This window comes from Marmota monax, unplaced genomic scaffold (assembly GCF_021218885.2).
Source record: "Marmota monax isolate L192 unplaced genomic scaffold, Marmota_monax_Labrador192_F-V1.1 WCK01_AAM20220418_F8-fsc00147, whole genome shotgun sequence".
NCBI classification, from domain to species: Eukaryota; Metazoa; Chordata; class Mammalia; order Rodentia; family Sciuridae; genus Marmota; species Marmota monax.
In genome coordinates, this window is record NW_026693552.1 from 87804 (window position 1) to 107038 (window position 19235).

The 19235-nt window shown below is 36.3% G+C and overlaps 1 protein-coding gene across 6 annotated transcripts in view; it reads left to right on the forward strand.

The window, feature by feature from the left end:
- Positions 1 to 19235, forward strand: part of Ralyl (RALY RNA binding protein like) — a 441521-nt gene that overhangs the window by 75080 nt on the left and 347206 nt on the right. For all 6 annotated transcript variants that reach the window (XM_058583703.1, XM_046458643.2, XM_058583702.1 and 3 more), the window contains exon 2: positions 15091 to 15369. In XM_058583703.1, coding sequence (XP_058439686.1) covers positions 15114 to 15369 — 256 coding nt within the window. In that variant the 5' untranslated portion in view covers positions 15091 to 15113. The remainder of the gene's footprint in view (positions 1 to 15090; positions 15370 to 19235) is intronic.

A 19235-nucleotide genomic window follows, 5' to 3' on the forward strand; every position in this document is an offset into this window, starting at 1 on the left:
ATGCAAAATACTTAGATCTTAATAATTATTGGTCTTATTCAAATCTAGTCTCTGTATTTTAGGAAATATTATTTACTTACTATAAACAAATTAATATCATCCTTGTTTTTCTAAATAGTTTTATTTTAATGATGCTCTTAATAATTTCATTAAATTTTGATGAGTTATTTAATGAAATATCATTTACATAATTTTATAGTTCTAGTCACTGAGATTTTAAGCATTTTTTTTCATTTTCCTAAGTCTTTCATATTAATCAATATCATGAAATTTATCATGTCACCTCTTTCCAACACAGGCTCTTATCAAAAATATACTAAATACCATTATTTGTTTCTAAACATAAAATAGTAGATAAAATGGAATTAGTTTGTTATGTTCATATATAGTATTATTGTCACATACCTCATTCACTGTCTGAGGAGCATAGGTTTGAAAAAGTGGACAAACAAATTTAATGTGAATATAATCAATGTTATCAAAAACTTTATGAATAGTAAATTTCACTTTTGCCATGACTGTAATTCACAAGTGTAGAACTGAATTGAATTATGAAGACAGAAAACTGCTGAAAGATTGAGTTCTTAAATGTAGTGTTTTCATTCTTCATAATCAACTATTGAATTGTTTACTAATCATTCACATATAACTTTGTAACACCAACATATTGAAAATGTAATCTGTAGATTTAACAAATCACATTTTGAACAAGTAAAATACAAATGGCTTTTTTTGCATTTCTAAATAATGACTGATGATATGCTTGGGAAGCTCCATACACTACTTCATTTTTCCCTGAGTGCAAGGGAATTGTGTTTTTTCTATTATTGGAACCAGCCTAGCTTAACTCTGAACTTCTTCATTCACCATTACAAATCAGAGTATTTTCTTTCTTGGTCCCTCCATTCCTCCTACTTAACCTAATGAATTTGAAAATACTCTGGAGTGTGATACTTAGGGAATATTTGGCAGCTGTCAAAACTGCTTTGAGCATGCTTTTCAAACAGACACTTTCTGTTCTGCTGGGGCTAGTGGGAAAATATTCAACCATTCAGGAATCTAGTTGAGGATTAATAACGATTAATATTCCCCATCCTATTTGACCAAGGAATTTCAACACTGGTGTTTACAATTAATAAAATTTGTGGTTCATCTCAATATATTTTTGTGACCAAAGAAAACTGGAAATAAGACAAATGTCAATCAAGCACACAAAGAATATGATCATATAACTTTATTACCAAGCAAGAATTTAAGTTGTATGTAGTAAGTTATTTAACAACGTAATAAAATGGGTGTTCAAATAATAAGCAATGACACTTGGTATATAGATTCTGATAAAATATTTGTTATAATTTATAATTTAGTTTCTAAGTATTAAAAAGGGATGAAGAAATAAAATTTTAACTACAAAAAATGTCTTCACTTAGGGATTACATTTTTTCTTTTATGTGTATATATGACCATTCAAATTTTTCAAATTTATGTATATCCCATATTTTTACTTTCAAAAGCCTACATTTGGTTTGCTTCAGAAAGCAGTACACTGCTCAAGACTGGAACCTTCATCGTAATTGTAAATAAGAGGGATAATACCAGATATATTATGGTGACATCTTCATTGCAAACTGGAAATCACATTTTTCACAAAACAGTTTTACACATAGATTTAAAATTTTTTAAAAAATATTTATGTTTTAGTTGTAGTTGGACACAATACCTTTATTTATTTATTTTTATGTGGTGCTGAGGATTTAACCCAGGACCTTGCATGTGCTAGGTGAGTGCTCTACCTCTGAGCCACAACCCAAACCCAGATTTTTAAAATTTTTGACAGGAAGTTTTTCTTAAAATCCATTGAAAAATTGTCACTGGTGTGGTGGATTTATTTTTCTAAACTATGGATCTTTTAGGTAGGGGTAACAGGGATTGAATTCAGGGGCATTCAATCACTGAGCTACATCCCCAGCCCTATTTTGTATTTCATTTAGAGACAGGGTCTCCCTGAGTTGCTTAGTGCCCCACTGTTCTTTTTTTTTTTTAGAATAAATAAGTAAATTTATTTTTTTATTTTTTTTTATTTTTTTATTTTTTATTGTGGGTTGTTCAAAACATTACAAATTTCTTGACATATCATATTCCACACTTTGATTCAAGTGGGTTATGAACTCCCACCTTCACCCCATACACAGATTGCAGAATCACATCAGTTACACATCCATTGATTTACATATTGCCATACTAGTGTCTGTTGTGCTCCGCTGCCTTTCCCATCCTCCACCCTCCCCCCTCCCCACCTCTCCCCTCCCCTCCCCTCCTCTCTCTCTACCCCCTCCACTGTATAACCCTGAGGGTCTCCTTCCATTTCCATGCAATTTCCCTTCTCTCTCCCTTTCCCTCCCACCTCTCATCCCTGTTAAATGTTAATCTTCTTCTCCTGCTCTTCATCCCTACTCTGATCTTAGTTACTCTCCTTATATCAAAGAATACATTTGGCATTTGTTTTTTAGGGATTGGCTAGCTTCACTTAGCATAATCTGCTCTAATGCCATCCATTTCCCTGTAAATTCTATGATTTTGTCATTTTTTAATGCAGAGTAATACTCCATTGTGTATAAATGCCACATTTTTTTTATCCATTCGTCTATTGAAGGGCATCTAGGTTGGTTCCACAGTCTTGCTATTGTGAACTGTGCTGCTATGAACATCGATGTAGCAGTGTCCCTGTAGCATGCTCTTTTTAGGTCTTTAGGGAATAGACCAAGAAGGGGAATAGCTGGGTCAAATGGTGGCTCCATTCCCAGCTTTCCAAGAAATCTCCATACTGCTTTCCAAATTGGCTGCACCAATTTGCAGTCCCACCAGCAATGAACAAGTGTACCCTTTTCCCCACATCCTCGCCAGCACTTGTTGTTTTTTGACTTCATAATGGCTGCCAATCTTACTGGAGTGAGATGGTATCTTAGGGTGGTTTGGATTTGCATTTCTCTGACAGCTAGAGATGTTGAGCATTTTTTCATGTACTTGTTGATTGACTGTATGTCCTCCTCTGAGAAGTGTCTGTTCAGGTCCTTGGCCCATTTGTCGATTGGGTTGTTTGTTCTCTTATTGTCTAATTTTTTGAGTTCTTTGTATACTCTGGATATTAGGGCTCTATCTGAAGTGTGAGGAGTAAAGATTTGTTCCCAGGGTGTAGGCTCCCTATTTACCTCTCTTATTGTTTCTTTTGCTGAGAAAAAACTTTTTAGTTTGAGTAAGTCCCATTTGTTGATTCTAGTTATTAACTTTTGTGCTATGGGTGTCCTATTCAGGAATTTGGAGCCCGACCCCACCGACTGTAGATCGTAGCCAACTTTTTCTTCTATCAGACGGCATGTCTCTGATTTGATATCAAGCTCCTTGATCCATTTTGAATTCACTTTTGTGCATGGCGAGAGAAAGGGATTCAGTTTCATTTTGTTGCATATGGATTTCCAGTTTTCCCAGCACCATTTGTTGAAGATGCTATCCTTCCTCCATTGCATGCTTTTAGCCCCTTTATCAAATATAAGATAGTTGTAGTTTTGTGGATTGGTTTCTGTGTCCTCTATTCTGTACCATTGGTCCACCCGCCTGTTTTGGTACCAGTACCATGCTGTTTTTGTTACTATTGCTCTGTAGTATAGTTTGAAGTCTGGTATCGCTATACCGCCTGATTCGCACTTCCTGCTTAGCATTGTTTTTGCTATTTTGGGTCTTTTATTTTTCCATATGAATTTCATGATTGCTTTCTCTATTTCTACAAGAAATGCTGTTGGGATTTTGATTGGCATTGCATTAAACCTATAGAGAACTTTTGGTAATATCGCCATTTTGATGATGTTAGTTCTGCCTATCCATGAACAGGGTATATTTTTCCATCTTCTAAGATCTTCTATTTCTCTCTTTAGGGTTCTGTAGTTTTCATTGTATAAGTCTTTCACCTCTTTTGTTAGGTTGATTCCCAAGTATTTTATTTTTTTTGAAGATATTTTGAATGGAGTGGTTGTCCTCATTTCCATTTCAGAGGATTTGTCGCTGATATACAGGAATGCCTTTGATTTATGCGTGTTGATTTTAAATCCTGCCACTTTGCTGAATTCATTTATTAGCTCTAATAGTTTCTTTGTAGAGCCTTTTGTGTCTGCTAGGTATAGAATCATATCATCTGCAAATAGTGATAATTTAAGTTCTTCTTTTCCTATTTTTATGCCTTTAATTTCTTTCATCTGTCTAATTGCTCTGGCCAGTGTTTCGAGAACTATGATGAACAGAAGTGGAGAGAGAGGGCATCCCTGTCTTGTTCCAGATTTTAGACGGAATGCCTTCAGTTTTTCTCCATTCAGAATGATGCTAGCCTGAGGCTTAGCATAGATTGCTTTTACAATATTGAGGTATGTTCCTGTTATCCCTAGTTTTTCTAGAGTTTTGAACATAAAGGGATGCTGTACTTTGTCGAATGCTTTTTCCGCATCTATCGAGATGATCATATGGTTCTTATTTTTAAGTCTATTGATGTGGTGAATAACGTTTATTGATTTCCGTATATTGAACCAGCCTTGCATCCCAGGGATGAATCCTACTTGATCATGGTGTACAATTTTTTGATATGTTTTTGTATCCGATTCGCCAGAATTTTATTGAGGATTTTTGCATCTAGGTTCATTAGAGATATTGGTCTGTAGTTTTCTTTCTTTGAAGTGTCTTTGTCTGGTTTAGGTATCAGGGTGATGTTGGCCTCATAGAATGAATTTGGAAGTTCTCCCTCCTTTTCTATTTCCTGAAGTAGCTTGAAAAGTATTGGTATTAGTTCTTCTTTAAAGGTTTTGTAAAATTCTGCTGTATACCCATCCGGACCTGGGCTTTTCTTAGTTGGTAGTCTTTTTATGGTTTCTTCTATTTCCTCAATTGATATTGGTCTGTTTAGGTTTTCTATATCCTCCTGACTCAATCTGGGCAGATCATGTGACTTAAGAAATTTATCTATGCCTTCACTATCTTCTAATTTATTGGAGTATAAGGATTCAAAATAGTTTTTGATTATCTTCTGTATTTCTGAAGTGTCTGTTGTGATATTGCCTTTTTCATCCCGTATGCTAGTAATTTGAGTTCTCTCTCTTCTTCTCTTCGCTAGCATCGCTAAGGGTCTGTCGATTTTGTTTATTTTTTCAAAGAACCAACTTTTAGTTTTGTCAATTTTTTCAATTGTTTCTTTTGTTTCGATTTCATTAATTTCAGCTCTGATTTTAATTATTTCTTGCCTTCTACTTCTTTTGCTGTTGTTTTGCTCTTCTTTTTCAAGGATTTTGAGATGAAGTATGAGATCATTTATTTGTTGGTTTTTTCTTTTTTTAAGGAATGAACTCCAAGCAAAGAATTTTCCTCTTAGAACTGCTTTCAATGTGTCCCATAGATTCCGATATGTTGTGTCAGTGTTTTCATTTATCTCTAAGAATTTTTTAATTTCCTCCTTGATGTCTTCTATAACCCATTGATCATTCAGTAACCTATTGTTCATTCTCCAATTGATGTATGCTTTTTCCTTCCTTCTTTTATCGTTGATTTTCAGTTTCATTCCATTATGATCAGATAAGATGCATGGTATTATCTCTACTCCTTTATATTGTCTAAGAGTTGCCCTGTGACATAATATATGATCTATTTTTGAGAAGGATCCATGTGCTGCTGAGAAAAAAGTGTAACTGCTTGATGTTGGGTGGTATACTCTATATATGTCAATTAGGTCTAGGTTATTAATAGTGTTATTGAGTTCTATAGTTTCCTTATTCAACTTTTGTTTGGAAGATCTGTCCAGTGGCGAGAGAGGTGTGTTGAAGTCTCCCATGATTATGGTGTGGTGGTCTATTAGACTCTTGAACTTGAGAAGAGTTTGTTTGACGAACATAGCTGCACCATTGTTTGGGGCATAAATATTTATGATTGTTATGTCTTGTTGGTGTATGGTTCCCTTAAGCAGTATGTAGTGTCCCTCTTTATCTCTTTTGATTAACTTTGGCTTGAAATCTATTTTATTTGATATGAGTATGGACACGCCTGCTTGTTTCCGAAGTCCATATGAGTGATATGATTTTTCCCAACCTTTCACCTTCAGCCTATGTATGTCTTTTCCTATCAAATGCGTCTCCTGTAGGCAGCATATTGTTGGGTCTCTTTTTGTGATCCATTCTACTAGCCTGTGTCTCTTACTTGGTGAGTTTAAGCCATTAACATTTAGGGTTATTATTGAGATATGGGTTGTTCTTCCAGCCATATTTGTTTATTTCTGTTACTAAACATTGTTTGTTTTCCTCTTTGATTATTCCCCCCCCCCTTTACTGTCCTACCTCCCACTGTTGGTTTTCATTGTTATTTTCCATTTCCTCTTCCTGTAATGCTTTGGCGAGGATGTTTTGAAGAGATGGTTTTCTATCTGCGAATTCTTTAAACTTTTGTTTATCGTGGAAGGTTTTAATTTCATCCTCCATCCTGAAGCTTAATTTCGCTGGATAAACAATTCTTGGTTGGAACCCATTTTCTTTCAGTGTTTGAAATATGTTATTCCAGGATCTTCTAGCTTTCAGAGTCTGTGTTGAAAGATCAGCTGTTATCCTGATTGGCTTACCCCTAAATGTAATCTGCTTCCTTTCTCTTGTAGCTTTTAAAATTCTCTCCTTATTCTGTATGTTGGGCATCTTCATTATAATGTGTCTAGGTGTGGATCTCTTATGATTTTGCACATTCGGCGTCCTGTAGGCTTCTAGGATTTGGGATTCTGTCTCATTCTTCAAGTCTGGGAAGTTTTCTCGTATTATTTCATTGAATAGACTGCTCATTCCTTTGGTTTGGAGCTCTGTACCTTCCTGTATCCCAATGACTCTTAAGTTTGGTCTCTTAATGTTATCCCATATTTCTTGGATGTTCTGCTCATGGTTTCTTAACAGTCTTGCTGAGCTGCCTATGTTCTTTTCCAGTTGAAATACTTTGTCTTCATTGTCTGATGTTCTATCTTCTAAGTGTTCTACTCTGCTGGTAGTATTCTCCATTGAGTTTTTAAGTTGGTTTATTGCTTCCTGCATTTCTAGGATTTCTGATTGCTTGTTTTTTATAACCTCTATCTCCCTGTATAGTTGATCCTTTGCTTCCTGGATTTGTTTGCGTAATTCATTGTCGAAGTGATCTTTCATTGTCTGATTTTGCTGTTTAATGTCTTCCTTGATACTCCAGATCATCTGAAGCATGTATATCCTGAATTCTTTATCTGACATTCCATCTGCTACAGCTGTTACCTCTTCTAAAGTTGCGTTGACCTGCATTGCTTGTGGTCCTTTCTTTCCTTGTCTTTTCATACTGCTTGCGTATCTTTCCTGCAGGTGCGGGCGGCGGCTCTGCTCTCTCCTTATTCCAATTGGGGTGTCGTGGCTACCACGCCAGCAGGTCACTGGGCCTGTTCTGGGAGCTGGTGGCGGCTCTGTTCTGCCCCTACTCCAATTGGGGTGACGAGTGTACCACGCCGGCAGGCCACTGGGCCTGATCCACCGGTCGGTTGCAGGTTTGCCTACCCTGCAGGCGCGGGCAGCAGCTCTACTCTGCCCCTACTCCAAATGGGGTGACGTGTCTGTCGTACCGGCAGGCCACTGGGCCTGTCCCGCTGGTCGGTCGCAGATCTGCCCACCTTTCGGGCACGGGTGGAGGCTCTGCTCTGCCCCTACTCCAATTGGGGTGTCGTGACTACCCCGCCTGCAGGACGCTGGGCCTGTTCCTGGCAAGGGAGGCGACTCTGCTCTGTCACTACTCCAATTAGGGTGGTGTTTGTACCACGCCGGCAGGCTCCTGGGCCTGATCCGCCGGTCTGTTGTAGGTCTGCCTACCTTGAAGGCGCGGGCGGCGGATATGCCCTGCCCCTCCTACCACGCCTGTGGACCCCTGGGCCTGATCTGCAGGTTGATCACTGGTCTGCTCACCCTGCGGGCACGGGTGGCAGTTCCGCTCCGCCCCCACACCAATTGGGGTCACGTGACCACCACACCGGCAGGGCCTGATCCGGGCGTGGGAGAAGGATCTGCTCTGCCCCTACTCCAATTGGGGTGACGTGTGTACCACACTGGCAGGCCACTGGGCCTGACCCGCCAGGCTGTCACAGGTCTGTTTACCTTGCAAGCGCGAACGGCGGCTCTGCCCTGCCCCTCCTACCCTGCCCATGTACTACTGGGTCGTGGGTCTGCCCACCTGGCGGGTGTGGGTGGCGGCTCCGCTCCGCCCCCTCTCCAATTGGGGTCACGCAGTCACCACGCTGGCGAGCCGCTGGGCCTGCTCCGGGGGCTGGCGGCGGCCCGGCTCCTTCCCTCTGGCTCGAGGACAAATTGAGGAGACTCGGGTGACTGAGCCTCACCCCCCTTACCAGGAGACCAACTGTTTATGTCACCGCTGGTATTGATGAAGATCTCTCCTCCACCGATTTCTGCTGACATCAGATCTCTGCCATGTTGGTATCCCATGCGAATGGCAGCACTTCGTTCCCCCTGCCGGGCAACCCAAGCAACGGGTGAGTCCTGACCGGCCCTCAGCAGGACCCGGACCGAGACGCAGTTTCCGCGGGCTCCTAGACCCGGTCCAGGGAAGTTCCGGGAGCCGGAACTCGGCTGCTCCGTGCTCGGTGTAAGCTCCTATAAGTGTAAGCTCTAAGAAGCAGTCCCCGCGGGCTCAGTTCCGGGAGCCGGAATTCGGCCGCTTAGTGCTTGGTGTTTGCTCTGATAGTAGCAGGGTCCAAGAAGTAGCCTCCGCAGGCTCCGCAGCCCTGAGCCAGGGCGGTTCTGGGACGGTTCCGGGAGCCGGAACTCGGCCGCTCCGTGCTCGGTGTAAGCTCCTATAAGTGTCTCTTATTGTCTAATTTTTTGAGTTCTTTGTATACTCTGGATATTAGGGCTCTATCTGAAGTGTGAGGAGTAAAGATTTGTTCCCAGGGTGTAGGCTCCCTATTTACCTCTCTTATTGTTTCTTTTGCTGAGAAAAAACTTTTTAGTTTGAGTAAGTCCCATTTGTTGATTCTAGTTATTAGAACCCTAAAGAGAGAAATAGAAGAAGATCTTAGAAGATGGAAAAATATACCCTGTTCATGGATAGGCAGAACTAACATCATCAAAATGGCGATATTACCAAAAGTTCTCTATAGGTTTAATGCAATGCCAATCAAAATCCCAATGGCATTTCTTGTAGAAATAGAGAAAGCAATCATGAAATTCATATGGAAAAATAAAAGACCCAAAATAGCAAAAACAATGCTAAGCAGGAAGTGCGAATCAGGCGGTATAGCGATACCAGACTTCAAACTATACTACAGAGCAATAGTAACAAAAACAGCATGGTACTGGTACCAAAACAGGCGGGTGGACCAATGGTACAGAATAGAGGACACAGAAACCAATCCACAAAACTACAACTATCTTATATTTGATAAAGGGGCTAAAAGCATGCAATGGAGGAAGGATAGCATCTTCAACAAATGGTGCTGGGAAAACTGGAAATCCATATGCAACAAAATGAAACTGAATCCCTTTCTCTCGCCATGCACAAAAGTGAATTCAAAATGGATCAAGGAGCTTGATATCAAATCAGAGACGCGCCGTCTGATAGAAGAAAAAGTTGGCTACGATCTACAGTCGGTGGGGTCGGGCTCCAAATGCCCCACTGTTCTTGAGCCTGACTTTGAACCTGCGATTCTCCTGTTTCAGCCTCTGGAACTGCTGGGATTACTGGCGTGTGCCACTGCGCCCAGCTTGTGGATCTTTTTTGAAGAATAAATTCAGACTTTTTATGGCATTCTTTTGATTTACTTCGTCCAAGAAGACATGCTTAAATAGTTTATTTGTGTTCTGTTTTTCCCTTTTCCTAACTATGTTTTTCCCTTTTCCTAACTATGAATATATGCAATTAACATGTTTAACAAAAAATTATTCTGGTACATGAAGGTGAATTCAAAAAAAAATATTTGGAAAACAATTGTCCTTTTATGCATGCTATTAAATTTTTATCTTTTAATAATTAATTCAAATATTACCTGTTTTAAGAAGGTTTCTCTGGTCTTCTCAGCTAGATATTATCTTATCTCCTCCCCATTCTAATTTGTGTGCTCTCTGACAAATTGCAACTTTAGTTTCTATATGTTCAATTTTTTATATCTTAGCATACTTGAGTGTATTTTAATTAATTACCTAAACAAAGGAAGCCATGCAAAGTGGAATAAGATGTATTTAATAATTTAGTCACAGATACAATGTGTAGTTACAATTTTAACCTGCTACCTCTGTCTATATATGATTCTTTTCTATTACTTCTATTTAATCTCTATATTCTTAACAATGTAAACTCTAGCATTTTCCTATGGTATTTACTTGAGTATAGCTCAAGAATCCAACAATAGTAACTTTCAGGATATAATTTATATTTTTCTTATTTTATTTTCTGTATCTCTTTAATCATTATCTGGAGTTCTTAAATAGGTTATATAATAATATTGTTGATTGATTCTTTTGAATATTTGGGTGTTTTTATTGTTTTTGTTTACTTTTTATTCTGTTGTTTACTCTTTATTTTAGTCTGAGTGCCTCTAATATTTACAAAATTCAGGACCACCAGATCTGGGGCAAGGATGTGATTTACTGTCTGTTAATTTTATATGCTCCAAAAAATATTTTCTCTAAGTACACTTTAGAGATGTCTTTAATTCATAACTAATATATCCTGTTGGGATTCAAGGATACAAATCTCCCTCAAATAGCATGAAAAGCTTTATTTATTCTAAACACATTCTCTATGATTTTACAGAGGATTCACCATCTCTGCTGGTATTTTCAGAATAAAAACTTTAATCTTTTAAATTTGTTCTCACATGGCAGCTTCTTAAACATTTTTGTTGTTCTTCTTAAATTTAACTAACACAATCATATCTTTCCTAAGTGTTCAGGACTAGCTATTCATTTTCAAAGTGTGAATTAGACATAAATAATTAGATAGTCTCTGATTTATGGTATTTTAGGGGGCTGAAACCCTTTTAATCTTTCTGTGTAGAGCAACCCTTTAGAATGTGATCTTATTTTAATTAGGTAAAATTTAAAACTCAGTTCCTTAGCTAGCTATAGTAGCTGCACTTCAGAAATCATGCATAATTAATAAATACATTTTTTGATAGTGCAGGTACAGAATATTCACATCATAACAGAAAATTCAATGAGACAACCATAGTTTACAGTTTTATCTTTTATTTTTATAGCACCTTTCATAGAGACAATTTAACTCATTCAAACTTCTGAATAAGAACCAAGAAACTGTTTTACTGAAAAAAAATAATATTTCCCTTGTCATCTGTTTTGTAGTTGCAGCATTTCTTTGACTGTTATTCCCATTTTTCTGTAAGAATGTAAGCATTTTCTTAATGCCTCACAGCCCCAATTTTTCTCTTTATCACTGCTTTTCAGTAATTTGATTCTGATATATCTAGTATGGGTTTCTGTGCATTTATTCTTCTTGGGATTCATTGAGATTCTAGGATTTGTGAGATTATCATTTTTATCATATTTAGAAGATTTTTGGCTATTATGTTTTTGAATATTTTTCTGTTGGCTCCTCTGGGACTCCAGAGATATGTATATTAAATAGCTTGATACTGTTCACTGAGCTCTGAAGCCGTGTGTAGATTTTTTTTTTTCAGTGTTTTCTCTATATATTACATTTTGGTTATTCTCTATTCCCACAGCTTCAAATTTCCCTATCTATTCTGCAAAGCTTTGTCACCTGTTTATCTAGCCAGTGGTTTCTTTAAAGAATTCTTGTATACTTTAACTTTCATCTTTAAGTTCCATTTGATTCATTTATATATGTTTCATTTTTCTCTTGGTCACGGTCATATTTTTCAAGTGCCTAAGATCACTAGGCGGTTTTGATCCAGATTCTGGAGATGATGCATTTCATGTTGCTATTTTTTTTAATTATGCTTTTCTCTGATAGGCATTTTCATTGCTTTAGTTCCATCACTTGGTTTTGACATTTTGCTAGGACTGGCCTAAGGATCTTTTGTTACCAATAACTAAGGTCCACCAATTCTGATGTCTAAACTTGATGCTTCGGAAGTCAGTTTAGACCTTCCACTTTTGCTGGTAGGAACTTCAATAATTCTCAGCCGTTTTGGATCTTGAAATTCATTGGTTCACAGCTTTACAATATCTTTATATCCAGCCACATGGAATTTAACCCTTTGTATGCATGTCAGAGTTCAGCATTGATTCAAGGGACAGCCTGAATCAGATTTCTGTAGTTCTTTTTCTGCATGGCTCTCTTTTCTCATAAAAACTGCCTCACAGTGATAGGGATATTAGTTTAGTTCCTAGAATGCTTGCCTGGCATACAATCAATGCTAGGGTTCAGTTTTCAGTAACAAACACACACACACACACACACACACACACTGCCCCACTTCCTCAGATACTCTGTGCTCTATTCTCCATCTCCTCATCTCATGTCAGTGTCTCTACTTGCAAAACTTCCCCCCACCCTTTTGTATGCCTCCAAGATCTGAAACATGCTTTCCAGGCAGAAAACTGGGGCTATCCTAGGACTTAATTTATTTTCTCTTAGATGTCTTAGCTTTTCACTGCTTGTGGTTTAATGTCTGAAAAACAGTTGCTTCATCTGTGTTTACCTGGTTTTCTAATTGTGTGAATCAGGAGGTTTAATTAAGTCCCTGTTATTTTATCATGACGGACAGTGGAAGTCCTTCCTCAATTGATTGAAAATGCATGTTACAGAAATGTACAAACCAAACACTAGACTAATAATCAAGTAATGGTACATTAGAAACTAACTTGAGTCTTGATTTTAAAGAATGTTGAAGTAATAACACATGACACCACAAAATAATTCCTTCATTATCATGAATGCTGATAGAAACTGGCAATTGAGTATTTGTGAGAGAGATTAGATGCATATAGATTTTAGGGTACTTTGTAGTCATTAATTACAATTATACAACTGACAGTTGGGAGTTTGCCATGAGGGTCACCCCATGTGGTAAACAGATGGTGTCAAAGATCACATGTTGACATTTACAGTGAGAACTCAGAGTCCAAATGTACCTTCCTATTAAATTTGACTGAGGACCACTGTCAAATACAGACCTCGGGGCTCTATAGACCATGGGTCTGATGTAATCCAACATTTCTTGTGTTTGCATCTTACCCAATATACCGCTGTCCAGAAAATAAAATGTCAAACATAAAAAATATTCACAATAGCAAATAACAATAATATTTCTAAAAATATTTATCACATGTAAGCAAAAAGAAAATAATATGACATCCATGGATCATATTACTGACTTTGGCCTGTTCTGGTAAGAAATGGAACCTAACACTAGATTATGTGAAAAAGCTAACATTGTTATATACACATACTTTTATTTGTTTTTTTATTTCAGTTGATTCTGAGATTATTTGTCTTGAGATATACAATAGCTCAGATGACAGGATTTTAAAAAAATTATGACCTCTCCTTTTTTTAATCCTAGTTTGAGTAATTTATAAGGGAGCCAGTTAAATATATCTAAGGTGAAACAATACAAGGCAACATTATATTCTTCGTTTCTAAAGATGTCTTAATTTTTATGTAAATGATTTAACACTTTGTTTATTAAACTGACCTTCATTATAAAGACAAATGCATAATGTTGAGGGTCCCATTGGAAGTAAAGCCTTAATAACCACATAAGTAATAATTAACAGTTTTATCCAAAATACTTTTATGTTACTTGGTTATTTTTAATTTAGGAGTATCTGATTTAAATGCATGTGGGATAGATTTTCAGATACCAATTTACATGTGTTTAAGACTTCTACCACCTTAATACTTAATTTAGAAATGTCATTTTAAATGGTTCTTAAAAATCAAATGCATTTATTATTTTTAAGAATCCTCATATAAATATGGATTTGTTGCTGACAAAATGTATCAATTAGCCAATGTTCAACAAGGATCATCAATGTCAGTGAGTGTGTTTGTCAACATTTCAGTTTCACCATAAGAGTTTCTTTAAATAAATAGGTACTATAGAAGATGATGTCTGGCAGAATATATGTGTTTAATAAGTATAGGTATTAGGTGAGTTTTTAAGTCCTTAAAACTAAATCCGTAAGTTCTGGAGTACTTAGAAATAAAAGTTTCATTAGGTTGGAGTAAGCACAATTAAGCATTCTCCCAAGCTCAGAAAAAAATTTAAAAAAAATACTAGCAGTCCTTAGGCCTCTTATTAAAGGGATAAAAAAATTAGATTGAAAATAAAATTTCAATAGTTTTATCAATTCTACTAATTTTTGGGTTATTGATGAACACTGACTATACATGCTTTTTTAAAAAATTGACATTTCCTATTGGTTCAGTTAAATAACATGTACAGAATTAATTCTAATTAAATCTCTTACCCTCAAGATTATGTTTTCCTTATGTTAAATTTTCTAATTTAACTTCTGATTTTAATACCTTCTTTTTTTCTTTTCCACAGCCTTTAATTGAATTAACTGTTGGTTTCTGATAATAGGTTTCTGATATTCAAATAGATAACATGTATACCTGTTATAGAAAATGGAGAAATAAAAATGCATGTTCTCCAAGACTAACTGAGGTTACATTGCTATGTTAGATATTTCATCAAACTTTATTCGTGTTGTATTTTCTTTTCTGTTCACATAAAAAAGGCAATTTATTCCTCAAATGTTATTTTGCAAAAATGGGCTTACTTAAAAAATTATAAAAAATTCTATGAAATGTTCAGTCTTTATTTGGAAATGAATTTTGGATAAATGAATCAGGAATTTATTCAAAACATTATGTTAAGTATTTTTCCCTGCATTTAGCCATGCAATGTATAATTTTTATATTACTAATTTTTTTTCTCAAGAAAATCAGTAAAACTTTGGGATTTGAGTTCTCCTGAGTATAATATTGAAGAGCTAAAAAAAAGCCAGTGATGCCTAGGAACCTAATTATTTACTTTCTGACTGTGTTATTTTGTTTCTTTGTTTGTTTAAGGATTAAAACAAGGTGAGCCAACCATGACTGGCAAAACACAGACCAGCAATGTCACCAACAAGAATGACCCCAAGTCCATCAATTCCCGTGTTTTCATTGGCAATTTAAACACAGCCATTGTCAAGAAAGTTGACATTGAAGCCATTTTTTCAAAATATGGGAAAATAGTCGGATGCTCCGTTCACAAAGGTTATGCATTTGTACAGTACATGAGTGAGCGGCACGCAAGAGCTGCCGTGGCTGGGGAGAATGCCAGGATCATCGCGGGTCAACCGCTCGGTAAGCCATGTTCCCTTTCAGATTGCATAGTAGGTTTTCTCTGCACGCATCTGCATATGGTTTTGTCTTTGCAAAGCCAGCATCACTGTAATATCTTTTTCTTCATTAGCCAATTATAGTGCTTGAGTATTTATAGGTATGTTGGTTCCTTTTGCATGTAGGTATCATGTTTTGCATGCAAATTTATAAACTTGAGATCAAGGCTGCTTTGTAATATGTGTTACTTTGACCAATGTTAACAGAATATGGCAAATAATAAATTTGCATCACATGTAACTTTATTTTCCTTGAAAAGGTGTGTATTTTCCAGGTAACAGTAAACTAAGCAAAACTTTGCTTATTATAGTGTTTGCTCAGAGAAGCTAATTATTTTCTTTATTTCCAATTTTTATTTTTGGTAAGGAAGAAGTAAAAATATACTAAAAGGAAGCAAACCTTGTAGAAGAGAAAAAGGCATTTAACTTGCCACTCTTAGAGATTTAGAAATCTTGTGTATCACACCTGTTCAATCATGTGTAATAATCAGATATGCTCCTGATGTCCAAGGAATAACATTGTATTTTTTCAGAGAGAAAAATATACTCTGAAGTAAAATTCAAAGACAGGAGAAAATGTTTTTCAGTTAATGTATAGGTAACAAGTAAAAATTAGATAATATTTAGGTGTCTCCCTACATGTGGAAAAATACAATCAATATGTCAATGATTCCCTATACATCTCTTTTCCTGCCCAGACTTGTATCTCAGACTGATTATTACACAACATCTACTCTTGACATCCAACAGGCACCTCAGAACAAACTCCTGATTTTCTACACCCTACTCTTTCCAAGCCTAAACTTTTCTCTCACAATAAGTGGAACACTTATTAATTCATTACTCAAATAAAAATCTAAGTTTCAACCCTGATTCATCCCTTCCCTTTACATTCTAAATATAATCCATCATCAAATTTGCTTGCCAATATATTCTAAACCCAGTCGCCTTCTAAATCTGCCCTGAAGGCCAGCTCATGCAGGCCTCCATCTTACATCAGTGGACTATGGTGAGAATCCCCTAGATTTTCTCTTTCCACTCTTGACATTGTCTTTTAAAAACACCAATTAGATTATGCCTGTTTCTAGATTTCTAAGGCCTTATCACATAGAATAAAAGGTACATTCTGTATTGTGCCTACAATGCCCTACCATTACATCCCCAATCTCCTCTCTGCCTTCCTGTGCCATTCTACTAAGACTATCCACCTGGATGTGCCTCAAGCCTTTCAGTTTGTTCCTATTTCAGTGGCTTTGGACTTGCTAGTTCCTCCATTGGATATTTGCTCCCTGATTCACTGTATGTTGTGCTCAAAATTTACCTCCAAAGACAGGCTATTCCTGACTAGCCTACCTAAATAAAGTAGTCTTCTGACCCCTAGCATTCACTGTATATGCTGTGATTCAGCTTCCCATCCTTCATAGCCTTCATTAGTATATGATTATAAGTTTTAATTTTTATATTACCTCAGTCCCGTTCATACACATAAAGCCAAAGGACCATATGAAATAAATGAAAGTATTGAGACACCAAGTATGAAGAGTGTTAAAAAATATTATGAGCATTATCAAATTTATAAGATACTTAAGAAAAATGTTTCAGAAGGCATGGAATTCAGAAAAATGTGAAGTAAGTCTAAGATAATAGTTTTTGAGAAAAAATACAAAAGATATTTTATTAAAGTGGCTGCTATTGTAAACTCAAAAGTAATCATTGCAAGAATATATTTTTTATTTACCTTATTCTTGTTGAGTTTTCCCATATCTTAAAGAAAGGTAATGCTTTTCACTAGTCAGTTTTTCATTTTTCTCTTTGTTTTCCATAATGTCTCCATATTGCTTAATTACCTTCATACTCTGACCTTTCTGTTTTTTCTAAGTTGAAATTCCTATTTCAAAGCCACATTTCAACCAATTTCATTGAAAATCCCACTTATTGTTCGTACCCTGATTGTTATGAACTAGCAGATACTTGTGGAAATGTATTTAGCTATTTCTGATTAAATAATAATAATAATAATTTGCCAAAAATTTTTAAATGACAAATCTTATTAGTTGCTATTTTGATGCTGTAAGTAAAGGGGCCACTGAAATATCATCAGCAGGTGAATGCTATGTGGAAATGTCTTAGTTAAAGGAAAACCCAGAAGTTTGTTGGACAAATTAGTATGATTGATAAAAACTATACACAGGCACGTGTGTTGATAGTCCACTCAAAGTGATCAAGTTTCAAATTAAGAAGATAAAAGAGAGGAAAAAGTAGGAAAAGCAGGTAAGATGCATAAAACTATAACTAGTTGGCATAGTGGGTGAAAAAGAGAAAGAATTAAACATGAGGTTCATATTTCTGGTTTCAGCCCTGCTAGTCTCTAGGATGGGTAGTCTTAATAATTCTCTAAGCTGATGCAGAATGATTTTTAAGGGAAAGGGGTTTGGTATAATAAGTTCATGAGTGAATGTACGCTGTTAAGGTTAATGGGCAGGCCTGAGAGTATCCACGTATGTTAGCAAAATCTTATATTCACAGACCCAAAACTAAATGGACAGATTTGGACTAAGGATATATTATGAGTCGACACAAGTAGTGTTAAAGCTCAGAAAATGATAAACTCACCAAAGTGGAGCAGACAGAGTGAGAAGAGACCAGTAGCTAATAATGAATCTGTGGAGAAATCTTTGGTTCCCTGAAAAGAATGAATCTGACATAACTTTTTTATGTTCATATATGACATGACAGTGAAACTCCATATTATGTATAACCACAAGAATGGGATCCTAATTAGAATAAGTTATACTCCATGTATGTATTATATGTCAAAATACATTCTACCGTCATTTATATCTTGAACAAATTTTTTAAAAAAGAGAAAAACATTTCTGATGAACTATCTGCAAAGATCTGAATCAAAACTGTCTTCAGAGGTTGTGCACGCACGCTTGCAGGGACTGCTCCCAGGGTCTGTCCTTGCTTCTTGTCTTCCTGTTGTTGCTTTCAGCCAGTGTCTGCTATCCACCTGCAAAAGATAAAAGGAAACTCGAAAATGACTTGTACTATCTATTTTTTCATAGGAGAGGTCACACAAAGTATCCTTTAAACAAAAGCATCATGTAGAGGTTAGAGACTAAATTTAGATCTGTGCCAAATTTTATGTATCCACTAATTACACAGGCTTGATTGCACTTGTTCTAGAAATAAACATTCCTAATATCTTTATTTTCAGATTATTTCACTGTTACAATTGTAAGTTTGCAAAAGACACAATTTATGAACTTTAGAAATTATCTATTAATGGTGGAAGGAACAGAGCACCCAGAAAATTTATCTGTAGAAATCATTCGTATTTTATAACCTGTAAACAGGTCCCTGTCTTTACTTAGCAAAGTCTGGTTAAGAAAAAGAATGCAGAAGATAGAAAATGAGGTTAATTTCATTCACATTTGAAAAGTCTTGCAAATATGGATGGAATTTCAGGTAGGAGCAAATTTAATAAGGATTGTTAATTTTAAAGTAAATGTGGTACATACACTATTAATCCCAATGCTGAAGGAAGTAATGGAGGTAATTTTGTAAAGAAGAAAATGGTGGAGAGAGATACTCAGCACCTCTTATAACAAATGCTTGTGATGACCTATCAGGAATGTCTTCAGAGTAATGAATGTGCAATGTATCCTTATCGCCAACTACCATTTGTATCCACTGAAGTTATCAAAATACAAATTCTATCATGTCACCCTCTGATTAAAATTTTCAGGGACTTATCATTGTACTCATAAAAAAGACTGAGACCTTTGCTGTGGCCTGCGACACGACATTGTCTCTTGGTCATCTGCA